Raw genomic sequence first — 16,057 nt, 5'->3', positions numbered from 1 at the left:
ATGAATGTCAGTGTATTGCTGCATATTATAAATTGGGTGCTTCGAGTCCTGAATGCTGATTGGCTGACAGCTGTGATATATCAGACCGTGAACCACAGGTATGACAAAACATTTGTTTTTACTGCTCTCATTGGTAACCAGTTTATAATATCACCTCGGGGGTTTGTAGTATATGGCCAGTATACCATGGCTAAGGGCTGTGTCCAGGCACTCCATGTTGCGTGATGCAAAAGAACAGCACTTAGCCGTGGTATATTGGCCATATATCACACCCCATTGTGCTTTATTGCTTAAATATCACATCTGACTTCTGCATATATCACAATAACAGGCTCTGACAAGGGCCTGAAATAGCCGTGGAAAACATTCACGAGCCTTCTGATTTGTTGTCCCTGATTAACCTCCATTAAACCTGTCACATCAAATAAAAAATGCTTCAACTACTGTACATTGTCACAGCAGCCTATTAAGATACACAGGTAAGTGCCAAAATAAAAAAAACACTTGAGTAAATGTGGGTTCTGGCGGCTCTGTTATGATGTGGAGTGCATTTTCCTGGCATGGAAAATCATTTTATACAATTAATACACAGCTATTCTGAGTGATCACCTTCAACCTATGGTGCGGCATTTCTATCCTGATGGGCGTGGTTTTTCCAGAATGACAATTCCCTAATCCACAGGGCACGAGTGGTCACTGAATGGTTTAATGAGCATGAAAACGATGTAAACCATATGCCCTGGCCGTCTCAGTCACCAGATCTCAACCCAATGGAACACTTATGGGAGATTCTGGAGCGGCGCCTGAACCAGCGGTTTCCACCATCAACAAAACACCAAAGGATGGAATTTCTTGTTCCAGACACCTGTAGAATCTATGCCAAGGCACATTGAAGCTGTTCTGGCTTGTGGTGGCCAACAACATATTAAGACACTTTACTTTGGTGTTTCCATTATTTCGGCATTTACTTATATTTTAGTAATGATAATCAAAATCACAACAACCAATATACACATGTATTCTTATCATTTCAAGACAAGATTATCACTTTCATAGGCTTTAATGAGAATATAAACCACACAAGTGAAACAGAGTATTTATCCTCCAAATCACCAAAATAACCCAAACAACATTACCCTGTTCATTTTACAGTGTTCCATAGGAACAAGGGCTTTTTGCAAAAGGCAGCGAGAGGAATTCACAGAAGTTTTCAGACAATGCCATTAAGGCATTGGTCATGATTTATTATTACATTTTGACCTGCATTGTCACAATGTCACAGGAGGTTATATTTCATCCCTGGTGTCCAGCCAGCCCATTCCTGCAGGACTCTGGTGCTAGGCTATATCTGTTGTCCACCCGCTGCCCAGCCCTCCCCAGACCCACATAAAAGAGAAAATCACCCCCATTGTCTCAGATCCCTCTGTTGTTTGAGCGAGACAGAGAGAGAGAGTACTGTACCCGACCCGACTGTGGTCCACCCTATTCCAGGTAATACTCATTTGGGTTGGGGATTCTGTGATTCAGAATCAAACTTAAGTATTTATTAAGTAAATGACTTAAGAATTTATTTAGTTTACTTAATAATTACTTAAGTGAATGGTGGCGTTTTGTTGCTGTTTTCAGTGATTTGAAATGAGGGTTTCAGGCTGATCAGGTAATTCAACAAAGGGAAGATGCCCTAATTGAATTGCCTGGATTGGATTTCAAAATCAAATTTTCTCTTTCCAACCAAGGTTTTCATAATGGCTGATGAGTGAGTATTGTTATCTGGGACAATAGGTTGGCTTGACTGTTAATTAATTATGCATATAGCTCCCTTCAAGTACATTTTTTAATATTACCGCTTTAATGATTATGTATAGCTCAACCTCAGTGTGTTATCTGTTTAAAATACATCATATTATCTGTTCTAAATATACGTAGCCTAAGCCTTATTATAATGAAGAGGACCTATTGTCTTGAGATGACAAGCCATTTGAGTCTTACAGTAGCAGCATGTTGTAGCCTAAGCCTTATTATAATGAAGTGGACCTATTGTCTTGAGATGACAAGCCATTTGAGTCTTACAGTAGCAGCATGTTGTAGCCTAAGCCTTATTATAATGAAGAGGACCTATTGTCTTGAGATGACAAGCCATTTGAGTCTTACAGTAGCAGCATGTTGTAGCCTAAGCCTTATTATAATGAAGAGGACCTATTGTCTTGAGATGACAAGCCATTTGAGTCTTACAGTAGCAGCATGTTGTAGCCTAAGCCTTATTATAATGAAGAGGACCTATTGTCTTGAGATGACAAGCCATTTGAGTCTTACAGTAGCAGCATGTTGTAGCCTAAGCCTTATTATAATGAAGAGGACCTATTGTCTTGAGATGACAAGCCATTTGAGTCTTACAGTAGCAGCATGTTGTAGCCTAAGCCTTATTATAATGAAGAGGACCTATTGTCTTGAGATGACAAGCCATTTGAGTCTTACAGTAGCAGCATGTTGTAGCCTAAGCCTTATTATAATGAAGAGGACCTATTGTCTTGAGATGACAAGCCATTTGAGTCTTACAGTAGCAGCATGTTGTAGCCTAAGCCTTATTATAATGAAGAGGACCTATTGTCTTGAGATGACAAGCCATTTGAGTCTTACAGTAGCAGCATGTTGTAGCCTAAGCCTTATTATAATGAAGAGGACCTATTGTCTTGAGATGACAAGCCATTTGAGTCTTACAGTAGCAGCATGTTGTAGCCTAAGCCTTATTATAATGAAGAGGACCTATTCTCTTGAGATGACAAGCCATTTGAGTCTTACAGTAGCAGCATGTTGTAGCCTAAGCCTTATTATAATGAAGAGGACCTATTCTCTTGAGATGACAAGCCATTTGAGTCTTACAGTAGCAGCATGTTGTAGCCTAAGCCTTATTATAATGAAGAGGACCTATTGTCTTGAGATGACAAGCCATTTGAGTCTTACAGTAGCAGCATGTTGTAGCCTAAGCCTTATTATAATGAAGAGGACCTATTGTCTTGAGATGACAAGCCATTTGAGTCTTACAGTAGCAGCATGTTGTAGCCTAAGCCTTATTATAATGAAGAGGACCTATTGTCTTGAGATGACAAGCCATTTGAGTCTTACAGTAGCAGCATGTTGTAGCCTAAGCCTTATTATAATGAAGAGGACCTATTGTCTTGAGATGACAAGCCATTTGAGTCTTACAGTAGCAGCATGTTGTAGCCTAAGCCTTATTATAATGAAGAGGACCTATTGTCTTGAGATGACAAGCCATTTGAGTCTTACAGTAGCAGCATGTTGTAGCCTAAGCCTTATTATAATGAAGAGGACCTATTGTCTTGAGATGACAAGCCATTTGAGTCTTACAGTAGCAGCATGTTGTAGCCTAAGCCTTATTATAATGAAGAGGACCTATTGTCTTGAGATGACAAGCCATTTGAGTCTTACAGTAGCAGCATGTTGTAGCCTAAGCCTTATTATAATGAAGAGGACCTATTGTCTTGAGATGACAAGCCATTTGAGTCTTACAGTAGCAGCATGTTGTAGCCTAAGCCTTATTATAATGAAGAGGACCTATTGTCTTGAGATGACAAGCCATTTGAGTCTTACAGTAGCAGCATGTTGTAGCCTAAGCCTTATTATAATGAAGAGGACCTATTGTCTTGAGATGACAAGCCATTTGAGTCTTACAGTAGCAGCATGTTGTAGCCTAAGCCTTATTATAATGAAGAGGACCTATTGTCTTGAGATGACAAGCCATTTGAGTCTTACAGTAGCAGCATGTTGTAGCCTAAGCCTTATTATAATGAAGAGGACCTATTCTCTTGAGATGACAAGCCATTTGAGTCTTACAGTAGCAGCATGTTGTAGCCTAAGCCTTATTATAATGAAGAGGACCTATTGTCTTGAGATGACAAGCCATTTGAGTCTTACAGTAGCAGCATGTTGTAGCCTAAGCCTTATTATAATGAAGAGGACCTATTGTCTTGAGATGACAAGCCATTTGAGTCTTACAGTAGCAGCATGTTGTAGCCTAAGCCTTATTATAATGAAGTGGACCTATTGTCTTGAGATGACAAGCCATTTGAGTCTTACAGTAGCAGCATGTTGTAGCCTAAGCCTTATTATAATGAAGAGGACCTATTCTCTTGAGATGACAAGCCATTTGAGTCTTACAGTAGCAGCATGTTGTAGCCTAAGCCTTATTATAATGAAGAGGACCTATTGTCTTGAGATGACAAGCCATTTGAGTCTTACAGTAGCAGCATGTTGTAGCCTAAGCCTTATTATAATGAAGAGGACCTATTGTTTTGAGATGACAAGCCATTTGAGTCTTACAGTAGCAGCATGTTGTAGCCTAAGCCTTATTATAATGAAGAGGACCTATTCTCTTGAGATGACAAGCCATTTGAGTCTTACAGTAGCAGCATGTTGTAGCCTAAGCCTTATTATAATGAAGAGGACCTATTGTCTTGAGATGACAAGCCATTTGAGTCTTACAGTAGCAGCATGTTGTAGCCTAAGCCTTATTATAATGAAGAGGACCTATTGTCTTGAGATGACAAGCCATTTGAGTCTTACAGTAGCAGCATGTTGTAGCCTAAGCCTTATTATAATGAAGAGGACCTATTGTCTTGAGATGACAAGCCATTTGAGTCTTACAGTAGCAGCATGTTGTAGCCTAAGCCTTATTATAATGAAGAGGACCTATTGTCTTGAGATGACAAGCCATTTGAGTCTTACAGTAGCAGCATGTTGTAGCCTAAGCCTTATTATAATGAAGAGGACCTATTGTCTTGAGATGACAAGCCATTTGAGTCTTACAGTAGCAGCATGTTGTAGCCTAAGCCTTATTATAATGAAGAGGACCTATTGTCTTGAGATGACAAGCCATTTGAGTCTTACAGTAGCATGTTGTAGCCTAAGTAAAAATGTACGTAATGTAAGTATATAATAACTGCTTTTGGGAGTATGATACGTGTGTTCTACCTATTGTCTTGAGATGATAAACCATTTAAGTCTTACAGTAGCAGCATGTTGTAGACCCTAGTTATAATGTTAAAATGTCTGTATGTTAGAATAACTGCTTCTGAGGGTATGATACGTCCGTTCTACCTGATTGTGGAGCTCTTGCAACTTACATTCTCTTGCAAATGACACAGAATGACTCTGTTAAGCTGCCAGTTAGCCATACACAGAGCTAAAACTGAGGGGATGCTACAATGCTATACGCGGCAGAATGGCTTTTTCCTGTAGTGTCCTTTTCCTAATCCATGGGGAAAATGATGTTGGGGCTTGGGGACAAGGCTGCAACTGTCTGTCTGTCTGTCTGTCTGTCTGTCTGTCTGTCTGTCTGTCTGTCTGTCTGTCTGTCTGTCTGTCTGTCTGTCTGTCTGTCTGTCTGTCTGTCTGTCTGTCTGTCTGTCTGTCTGTCTGTCTGTCTGTCTGTCTGTCTCCTATTACAATGTAATGTACCTCCAGCAGGTTACAAATTATGTTTTTCTTTTCACTAATGCTGTTTTTTACTTATGTGTCTCCCTTGTCTTTTTGTGCCCATAAACCTGGTCAAATTTAAGTGAGGTAAGTCTTTTAATGTTTATAAATTCACCGTCAGCGCGATCATCATCATCATGACCATCGTCATCATCATCATATTAGATTTAGGACACCAAAATTCTATTTTGACTTGTATGTTATGCCAAGCATTTATTTCACGTCTAGTTGAATCTTACATGCAATGTTGAACAAAGTCCAATCCATCAAGAGACACGTTTTTCTGTCTACCTCTCATAGAAGTGTGTATACTTCGATCATTTTGAACAATGTTCTGACATGTTCCCTCTGTCCCTGTAGGAGCAAGACAAACCCAGGCCAATGAATCCCAAGTTAATTGACAAGGTGAGCTAGAGCCAGAACTAGAGACAGCCCTGGTTCAACAGTGTTAATCCCTATATAGAGAGGGAACACGTTGTCCCAAGGTTGCCACTTCAGTCTTATCGGTTATTGTCAGCAATCAAGGGCAATGTTTTTTGAGTGACCACATTCCGACTAAACTGTAACTGGCTCCCTGTATGGATAAACTTATGCTATAAAGAGAGTAAAACGTTTGCTCAATGGAGAATCTCTATTGAAAGAGTTTTTCATTCTGGGACTAGTTGTGTCCAGGAACAGGCCCAATAGTAGGCCAATGCTTTAGGTCCATAGTAGATTTGTTGTGAGTGGCAGTTGTGTGACCACCTAAACCTGTTTGGGCCAACACAAAAATGTCCCATTAAATGAATAGGTCACCGATCTTGACAAAATCGATTTTCACTTTTAAGTATACAGCACTGGGCACACATTTGCAATAACATTGTGTCCTTTTCCAAACAGCCGAAGTCGAAGATTACGGCTTCGCGTAAGCTCTCCCTGAAGGTAAATTACCATGCATTATGTTAACAATTAACATTGATTATAACTAAGCCATTCTTTATTACGGATACAGCTGTAGTGACACCGTGAAGCATGGAGGACGACTAACTACTGCATGGTGGTATTAGACTGGGTCCTCCGCCTCTGGCCCACCCCTGGAATGAAGGATCTTTCTCTCGTCCAATCAGATCATGCTGCTCACCAGGGCGATGGAGCAGCTGGAACAGGAGACGCAGGACAGGGATGAGGAGAAACTGAGCTACCTGGGAGAGCGACTGCCCCCCTTGCAGTTCTCTGGACTGTCATTGGCTGAGCTACAGGTGAGAGACAAGCAACTGGGCTGGGCCAAACTAGTGGGCCAATCACAAAGCTAAACAATGAGACTGTAACTGAACAACACTCAAGTAAATATTCCAGCATGGTTATTCTGTTACATATACAGTACCAGTAAAAGTTTGGACACACCTACTTATTCAAGGGTTTTTATTTATTTTTACTCATTTCTACATTGTAGAATAATAGTGAAGACCTCAAAACTATGACATGGAATCATTTAGCAACCAAAAAAGTGTTAAACAAATCAAAATATAATTTAGATTTTAGATTCTTCAAAGTAAGCACCCCTTGCATTGATGACAGCTTTGCACACTATTGTCATTCTCTCAACCAGCTTCATCTGGAATGCTTTTCCAACAGTCTTGCAGGAGTTCCCACATATGCTGAGCATTTGTTGTATGCTTTTCCTTCACTCTGTGGTACAACTCAACCCAAACCATCTCAACTGGGTTGAGGTCATCTGATGCAGCACTCCATCACTCTCCTTCTTGGTCAAATAGCCCTTACACAGCCTGGAGGTGTTTTGGATCATTGTCCTGTTGAAAAACCAGGTAGCCATGCTGGTTAAGTGTGGATAAGTGTGCCTTGAATTCAAAATAAATCACAGACAGTGTCACCAGCAAAGCACCATCACACCTCCTCCTCCATGCTTCACGGTGGGAACTACAAATGCATAGATCATCCGTTCATCTACTCTGCGTCTCACAAAAACACGGCGGTTGGAACCAAAAATCTAACATTTGGACTCATCAGACCAAAGGACAGATTTCACCCGGTCTAATGTTCATTGCTTGTGTTTATTGGGCCAAGCAAGTCTCTTCTTATTATTGGTGTCCTTTAGTAGTGGTTTCTTTGAAGCATTTCTACCATGAAGGCCTGATTCACGCAGTCTCCTCTGAACAGTTGATGTTGAGATGTGTCTGTTACTTGAACTCTGTGAAGCATTTATTTGGGCTGCAATTTCTGAGGCTGGTAACTTTAACTTATTCTCTGCAGCAGAGGTAACTCTGGGTCTTTCTTTCCTGTGGCGGTCCTCATGAGAGCCAGTTTCATCATAGCGCTTGATGGTTTTTGCTACTGCATTTGAAGAAACTTTTAAAGTTCTTGAAATTTTCCAAATTGACTTAAAGTAGTGATAGACTGTCATTTCTCTTTGCTTATTTGAGCTGTTCTTACCATAATATGGACTTGGTATTTTACCAAATAGGGCTATCTTCTGTATACCACCCCTACCTTTTCACAACACCACAACTGATTGGCTGAAATGCATTAAGAAATTCCACAAATTAAATTTAAACAAGGCACATCTGTTTATTGAAATACATTCCAAGAAACTACCTCATGAAGCTGGTTGAGAGAATGCCAAGAGTGTGCAAAGCTGTCATCAAGGCAAAGGGTGGCTACTGATGTAAGAAGGGCTATATAAATCAATTTGATTTGAAATTTGATACTAAAGAATCTCAAATATAAAATATAATTTGATTGTTTTAACACTATTTTGGTTACTACATGATTCCATATGTGTTATTTCATAGTTTTGATGTCTTCACTACTGTTCTACAATGAAGAAAATAGTAAAAATAAAGAACCCTTGAATGAGTAGGTGTGTCCAAACTTTTGACTGGTACTGCATCTCAATGAGATTTGATTCTTCACTCTTAGACAAAAGGGTTCCAAAGGAGTTATTTGGCTGTCCCCATAGAAGAAACCTTTGTGGTTTCCAGGTAGAACCCTTTTTGGTTCCAAGTAGAACCCTTTTTGGGTTCCATGTAGGGCCCTCTGTGGAAAGGGTTTACATGGAACCAAAAAAGGGTTCTTCAAAGGATTCTCTCCTATGAGGACAGCCGAAGAACCCTTTTAGGTTCTAGATATCACCTTTTTTTTGTGTATATTTCATCTTAGTATGTTTATCTATTTTTTTCAGGACCTATGTAAGCAGCTCCATGGAAAGATAGATGTGGTAGATGAGGAGAGATACGACTGTGAGGCCAAAGTGACCAAGCACAACAAAGATGTAAGTCTTCGGCCCTTTGGGTGAGATGTTATCCTCAGGTCCTGCCTCTTGTGGAGGCAACAAATGGGTGTTAGTCTCAGTTTTGCAGCTGGGTCAGGGCCAAATCAATGGTCTGTGCCAGTTCCTGGGGTTGGTCCTGGCCAGGATTGGAACCCAGGTCCAGCAAGTATCAAACCAACACTTCTTGAAGAGGTTGCTAGGTGTTGGCTTAAGTTGCTATAATATTTAATAGTAGATTTCGATGAAATCTACAGATCCATGAGTTGAAGCTGAAGGTGCAGGACTTAGGAGGGAAGTTTAAGAAGCCCGCCCTGAGGAAGGTGCGTGTCTCTGCAGACGAGATGATGAGAGCTTTGCTGGGAACCAAACACAAAGGCTCTATGGACCTCAGGTCCAACCTCAAGTCTGTCAAGAAGGAAGACACCAACAAGGACAAAGACAAGGTAACTGGGACTTGGGCCATGTACAAATACTTTACCAATGCATCCTTCCTTTCTCCTGAAGCTTTAAGTTAGCTCACCTTGAAATTTGACACCTCTCTGGCACTAGTAAGCACTGGCTTGTGCGGAGATGGTGTGGTACTGGAAACCATGCTACTATGGACCTCCAAGCATTTGCATCTAATGGTTAAACTGAGAGTAACTGCGACCATAATGTTAGCTTATTATAGTAGCTAGCTAGCTAATCAAACACGAGTTAGCATAGCACTACTCATTGTTTGTTTTCCCTCTATACATTGTATGGGGATAGGTTGTAATGTGGCCACCTGAGACAAGTCTCCACGAACACAAGGAAGCCTGGGCGCTAAAGCTAGTTGATGTCTGACAGCACAGTGTTTATTCCTCTTCCCTCTCAGGTGCTCACGTCTGAGGTGACTGACTGGCGTAAGAATGTGGAGGCCATGTCTGGCATGGAGGGCCGCAAGAAGATGTTCGACGCATCTGGCGGCCAGTAAGCCATGCTACAGCCTTGGGACGGGAACGACGCACGGACATGGTCCAGAGAGGAGGAAGAGGAGGAGGAGCTGTGTAGTCCCTGAAAGTGCCCCGCCACACACCCTACAGTACAAAGGCAGCACAAAGGCAGCATGGGGTTAAATTGTGAGGAGTCCAGTGCTGAGCAGTCCATTAGATGGATATGTAGTTTTGTAAAACAGGTTGTAGTTCTCTGCTGGAGTGGAAGGGTTTCTATAAGAGTTTTACAGAGCCTGCGATTTCTTTCAGGTACTACTTACAAAGGCAGCATGGGGTTAAATTGTGAGGAGTCCAGTGCTGAGCAGTCCATTAGATGGATTTGTAGTTTTGTAAAACAGGTTGTAGTTCTCTGCTGGAGTGGAAGGGTTTCTATAAGAGTTTTACAGAGCCTGCGATTTCTTTCAGGTACTACTTACCAAATATTTTACAACCCAGTATAAACTCGTTTTGGAACCCAACCCAATATATGAGATGTATGAGATAAGATACTAACAAGACTAGCGAAGTCCCCACCCCTTAAACGGAAACTCTCAGCTAAAGCACCATCTTCACCCAATCCTGATACGTCCAAATAACCAGTGACGGAAAAGCACCAAAACTACTGCTCCTCGTAGTCGTCACATCCTACCAACTTTTGACAGACGATAACATTTATGTTCCATGATCTGTCCACGAGAGATTAGGAATTGCTGCGTTTATAAAGCACGTGAAGATGTGAACTACCTAAACACGATGAAGTTCCATAAAAGTTAAGTGAATGATTGGAGTAATGTAGAATAGTGAAGTCATCATAGTCCTCCACTGAGTCAAACCTTTAGGCTGATAGTCTTACAGAAATAGGAAGGCTTGAGGCTGATGAACGTTACAGTTGTCAATATCATGATGATTTCCAAACTAATTAAGCAACATGTTGCTCTCTCGGACTCGGACTCCCTCAGTGCTGATGTCAATGGTAAAGCAGCATGATTTAACCCCTCGCTGACATCCTCTCACATGATCTCTCCACCCTGTCGTTGACGACTTAGCCAATCACGCTTCTTCAAAAGCTGTGTGTGGTGCATATCTCACTATTGCTATTTATTATGGAAGATTAGATGTACGTGTCTTTTATTTATGCCATTATAAAACATGAATCACCAAAGGATGTCCTTGGTTTGTTATGCGAACTCACAGCAGTGTCTATTTTCTATTGTCTGGTACTCAGTGATCTAATAGAAGCATGAATGGCCATGGGTAGCAGCTTAAAGGGATAGTTCACCCAAATTACAAAATTACATGTTGTTCCTTACCCTGTAAGAAGTCTATAGACACGGTATGACAGCAATCATATTGGTTTGGAAACCAATATGTCATTTTTTGTCATTTGGGTTAACAGTGTTGATGGATTTGGCAACGATGCCATTGAAAAACAAGGGGTTGGGCGATACTAGGGGTTATTCATCTGCTACTTTGTAAACTTCAAATGGAAGTTGCCTACAGGCGAGGGGAAAAACACTTTGACATTGACCTTCAGTCAAAAGGTTGTGATCCAGCAGCACAGTGTTTCATGTCCCAGGAACCACTTTAATATGATAAAGTAGTGATCTTCTGGATGACCTGGCCAAAGGCTTCATCAGCACTGTCGTACACCCACTGTTGGACCATTTTAGTCTTCTAAAGCTAAGGAATAGGAATGAAATGCAAGAAACTCTATCCCTCAACTCACAATCACAGCATAACTTCTGGTAGCTTATTGGACACACGAGACAGTTACACCAGCCTAATAAGAAGCAGAAACAATTGGTGGGTGTTTGTGAGTTCAGTTGTCAACAGATGGTGAATCTTAAAGCCTGTCCTCCTGCATCAAAATCCTCAGTCACCTTGTATTTTTAGCTCTGTTGTTCTCTGAGTCTAATCCAACCTTGGAAACAAACACTGGAGCTGGAGCACATCATTCACTTTATTGGCCTGCGTGGGTCGCCTGGCTGTTGTCACCCAGACACAGTCATGCCGAGTATGAGAGACACCCAGGCCAATAATAGCCAGAGGCCCGCTGGTGAGAGGGAAGTGTTGACAGGTTCATGTCAGTCAATGTGGTGCCAGGTGTGTGTGATTGTTTGTCCCCCTGTTCAGTGTCTATTCAGAAAGGCACACATTAGACCTCTATGAAGGTTCACCAGTGGTGTGTGCCTCCCAGGGGACCTACCGGTGCCCACCTGTGTGTGTGTGGTGGTTGGTGTTCATGTAGATAAGCTGTTAAGTAAAGTAGTTGTCTGTCCTTCCACTAACCTTTGGGAAGAAGATACAGTAGTAGTTTCCAACACAGCCCTAAATGAACAATACCCACAAATCAAAGCAAGCTTTATTTATACAGCACATGTAAAGAAATGGATTGTAACGCAGTGTGCTTCACAGGACAAAAACACAGGAATAACAACAGAACAACTATAAAGCACCCTAAGGAAAAGCACCCTAAGAAAAGCACCCTAAGGAAAGCACCCTAAGGAAAAGCACCCTAAGGAAAAGCACCCTAAGGAAAAGCACCCTAAGGAAAAGCACCCTAAGGAAAAGCACCGAAGGAAAAGCACCCGAAGGAAAAGCACCCTAAGGAAAAGCACCCGAAGGAAAAGCACCCGAAGGAAAAGCACCCGAAGGAAAAGCACCCTAAGGAAAAGCACCCTAATGGAAAAGCACCCTAAGGAAAAGCAAAGTTAAAAAGGTGTGTTTTAAGACCTCTTTTAAATATGTCCAGCTTCAGCCCGCCTCAGTTCTCTGGCAGCTATTCCAGAGGCTGGGGGCATAGTAACTCATTTCTGCCTCTCCATGCCTCCTGGTCCTAGGCTTTGGATAGTTTAAAAGGCCAGTGCCAGAGGACCTGAGGGACCTGCTGGGTACATAACTTAAAAGCATGTCTGACATGTACTTGGGTGCACAATCGTGGATTGATTTAAAAACCAATAGAAGAATCTTCAAATGAATTGTAAAATTCACAGGCAGCCAGTGCAGAGACCTTAAAACCGGTGTAATGTGTGCTCTCCGTCTGGTCTTGGTCAGTACCCGTGCTGCAGCATTCTGTATGTTTTGTAGTTGACCAATGGCTTTCTTGGTTAGAGAAGACAGGAGAGCATTACAGTAGTCGAGCGTGCTTGTAATAAAAAGCACAAGCCGCGAACACAGGTTTTGGAACCAGAGACATACCACACCACATCAAATTCAAAATTCAAAGGAAAAAACAAGTCCCAATCACTTACATACGGTGTAACAGACTCACATGAGATTGCAGTCCATTGCCAGGGCTACTGGATGGTAGCAAGTCAACAGTAGTACCTGCAGTCCATTGCTGGGTCCACTAGATGACAGAAAGTCAACAGTAGTAACTGCAGTTGATTGCTGCGTCCACTAGATGGCAGCAAGTCAACAGTAGTAACTGGGACAACTGCATCCATTTAGGCTGGTAGGCTCAGTGTGTGCTTTTACTCAAGCCGGATTCCAAGCTAAAAACAACTGACTGTCAAATGAAGAAAGAACAGACAAGTTAGCCAGATATTTACTTGCACAGTGACAGTCATACATTGATGTTGTCACACACCAAGTCAGGTAGAAGAGAGAGCAGTAGTCAATGTGAGATCACTCAGATGAATGCTCACCGCTAGTCTGTGTGGGAGATTAAGCCAGTGAAACAGGCCTCAAAGGCCAACTTCTGGCCGAGACAGAGCACTACAAAAGACAGAAGTGTGTGTGTGTGATGTGTTTGTGTGTGTGTGTGTGTGTGTGGGCTGAAAGCGAGAGCAGCGATGAATTGATAAGCTTCACGCTGACATTGATGATATAATGGCGTAGGTGTCACTTTGGACAATGACTGATCGATTCAACACCCCTCAAAAACACCACTTCCTGTCAGTCACTATGGAAACATTTGAAACATGATAAACAGCACTGTCTTACGTCAATTTGGCGTCACTCCTATGCGACGCTCGTCCCTCAACCCACAACGCAGCCGGAAACGTTCTGCTGTCTGACAATGCATAAACAGTTGACGTATGCTTCCTGCTCCCAGCTGCCCTCCTTCCTATTGATTCCTATGAGGGTCAAGGGGAAGTTCTCCTAGTCACTCTGAGGAAGACTTCAGAGAGCAGAGCACAGAACATCCCATCTATTCACCCTTCTTGTGCCAAGTATGAGATCATTGACTTTACTTAAGGTGTGCATCCACTCTAGATATTGTGGCAGGCAGCCTGACTTTCTACTGTACCTCTCTCTCTCTCTCTCCTCCTCTCCCTCTCATCTCTCTATCCTTGATTAAGTAGAGGGGTTGAATTAATTTGAGGTGGCAAGGGCTATTGGATTGTAGACACGTTGTCCTTTCGTTCAGATGGTGACAAAAGGGGAATATCTAAGGTCACTCCAGCACATCATGTGGTAGGTTCCCTTACAACTCTGTAATATCATTCAAATGTAGCAATCTACTGTAATGCCAAACTTAATTGTTGGCGCTGTTTATTAAATCAAAGAATTGGTATATGGAAATGAAGCAAACATTCTGTTGTCAATTTAGCTTCTAATTAGTTTAAAAAAGAAAACAGTATTTTGGGCCCAAAAAATGCCCCCTTCATCCTTCTCTATGTCCATGAGAGACGGACGGAAATTTGATCTGTTCAAACTGTCACCATGGAAGCATAAATATGACTTGAAAAGGGTCTACATCTCACCTCATGTAGCTGCAAACACGGTCTAGTCATCCCTAATTCCATACTCATCCCCTATGGAATGCAAAAGCAACGTGGCCAAACATTCACGGCACAGTCTGGGGAGACATCCTTCATTCAGTGCGACAACAAAGCATACAACATGGCATACAAACACACCCTCTTGACGGACATATGACACTTCACTGATACAAATCTCTTTTTTCTGTGTGCTCTCACGTGTGTCTGTGTGTGTGTGTGTGTGTGTGTGTGTGTGTGTGTCGTGTGTGGTTGTGTGTGTGTGTGTATTTGTGTGTCTGTGAATGTGTGTCTGTCTGTCTGTCTGTCTGTCTGTCTGTCTGTCTGTCTGTCTGTCTGTCTGTCTGTGGTCTGTCTCTGTCTGTCTGTCTGTCTGTCTGTCTGTCTGTCTGTCTGTCTGTCTGTTCTGTGTGCTCTACAAGGAGGAGAAACCGGATTTCCACCAAAGTGTGAGGGGAAGAAGTGGAGCCTGACAATAAACAATGACTTGCTGATCTCCCAAGGCCCCTCAGTTCATTTCACCCATGGAATTACCCAAGAGGGAAAGAATGAGTGGTTTACTCTGCCATGAACGATCACACTGGGGCAGACTGGAGTGTTTGTGTGTGTGTATGCCTTCCTGTGTGTCTGTGTGTGTGTGTTGTCTGTGTGCCTGTGTGTGTGTGTGTGTGTGTGTGTGTGTGTGGTGTGTGTGTGTGTGTGTGTGTGTGTGTGTGTGTGTGTGTGTGTGTGTGTGTGTGTGTGTGTGTGTGTGTGTGTTGTGTGTGTGTGTGTGTGTATGTATGTATGTGATGTCATCAATCTTTGGTTCCTTATTAGAGTGTCCTCTGCTTCTCCAGTTCCTAGGCCAGGGGGGAGGGAGGAGTACTATGTACACTATGCACACCAGTAGAGGCTAGTGGGAGGAGCTATAGGAGGACGGGCTGATTGTAATGGCTGGAATGGAATTAATGGAATGGAGTCAATGTGTGGTTTCCATATGTTTTATACAGTGCCATTTATTCCATTCCAGCCATTGCAATGAGCCCATCCTCCTATAGTTCCTCCCACCTGCCTTCACTGATACAAATCTCTTCCCCTGTTTAAAGAGCTCCATTTATGGTCATGAGATTTATACAGATCGACCAATCCTTTCCACCTCTCTTTACTGTATGTCTCAAACACTAACATGGCATCATCTTTTTTTAACATAGATCTAAAAGCTCAATGTCAAAATAGGGGCATCAAAGAAAAATCAAACAGTATACTCTAACTACATATATAATAATTATCTTTTGTCTATCTGTGTTTCATAATTTTCCTTCAATTCACAACAGGCTGAATGTATCTCACCGGAAAAGTATCCAAGCGAGTGAAACAGCGCACCTCTGTCTCTGTATGTGTAGCCCACCTATCTGATGCTGTCTGGTCAAAAAGAGTATGACATTGTTCCCGCCTGTAGCATTAAATGCAAGGGAAGCCAGTGAGCATTTGGCCTCCCTTGATAACAAAGTATCAAATAACAGCCAATCATCACACACACACACACACACACACACACACACACACACACACACACACACACACACACCACACACACACACACACACACACACACACACACACACACACCCACCCAC

General features: G+C 42.1%; 1 protein-coding gene across 3 annotated transcripts; it reads left to right on the top strand.

Annotated features, from left to right (window-relative positions):
• The first annotated feature begins 1,372 nt into the window (after window positions 1-1,372).
• LOC109879211 (troponin I, slow skeletal muscle) lies at window positions 1,373-10,883 on the top strand. 3 transcript variants are annotated; one of them, XR_004208833.1, is made up of 9 exons: window positions 1,737-1,756; window positions 5,577-5,580; window positions 5,854-5,898; window positions 6,373-6,414; window positions 6,600-6,731; window positions 8,672-8,761; window positions 9,016-9,204; window positions 9,618-9,984; window positions 10,141-10,883. XR_004208833.1 is itself a non-coding variant. In XM_020471399.2 (8 exons), exons 3-8 carry the CDS (start codon window positions 5,875-5,877, stop codon window positions 9,714-9,716), a joined length of 576 nt encoding a protein of 191 aa, XP_020326988.1. In that variant the 5' UTR covers window positions 1,373-1,491; window positions 5,577-5,580; window positions 5,854-5,874; the 3' UTR covers window positions 9,717-10,883. The 3 variants fall into 3 exon arrangements, 2 of the variants coding, with proteins under 2 accessions (XP_020326988.1, XP_031675751.1); XM_020471399.2 differs by lacking the exon at window positions 1,737-1,756 and adding an exon at window positions 1,373-1,491 and having other exon boundaries at window positions 9,618-10,883; XM_031819891.1 differs by having other exon boundaries at window positions 9,618-10,883.
• The last annotated feature ends 5,174 nt before the right edge of the window (window positions 10,884-16,057 follow it).

The sequence above is a fragment of the Oncorhynchus kisutch genome, unplaced genomic scaffold (genome assembly GCF_002021735.2).
Source record: "Oncorhynchus kisutch isolate 150728-3 unplaced genomic scaffold, Okis_V2 scaffold2801, whole genome shotgun sequence".
Lineage (NCBI taxonomy): Eukaryota > Metazoa > Chordata > Actinopteri > Salmoniformes > Salmonidae > Oncorhynchus > Oncorhynchus kisutch.
This window is presented reverse-complemented; position numbering and strand designations above follow the sequence as displayed.

Excerpts from the sequence above, each read along its gene's own strand:
- LOC109879211 (XM_031819891.1), top strand. Across the intron at positions 6,415-6,599 it reads CGCGTAAGCTCTCCCTGAAG|ATCATGCTGCTCACCAGGGC; the intron begins GTAAATTACCAT and ends TCGTCCAATCAG. Across the intron at positions 8,762-9,015 it reads TGACCAAGCACAACAAAGAT|ATCCATGAGTTGAAGCTGAA; the intron begins GTAAGTCTTCGG and ends TGAAATCTACAG.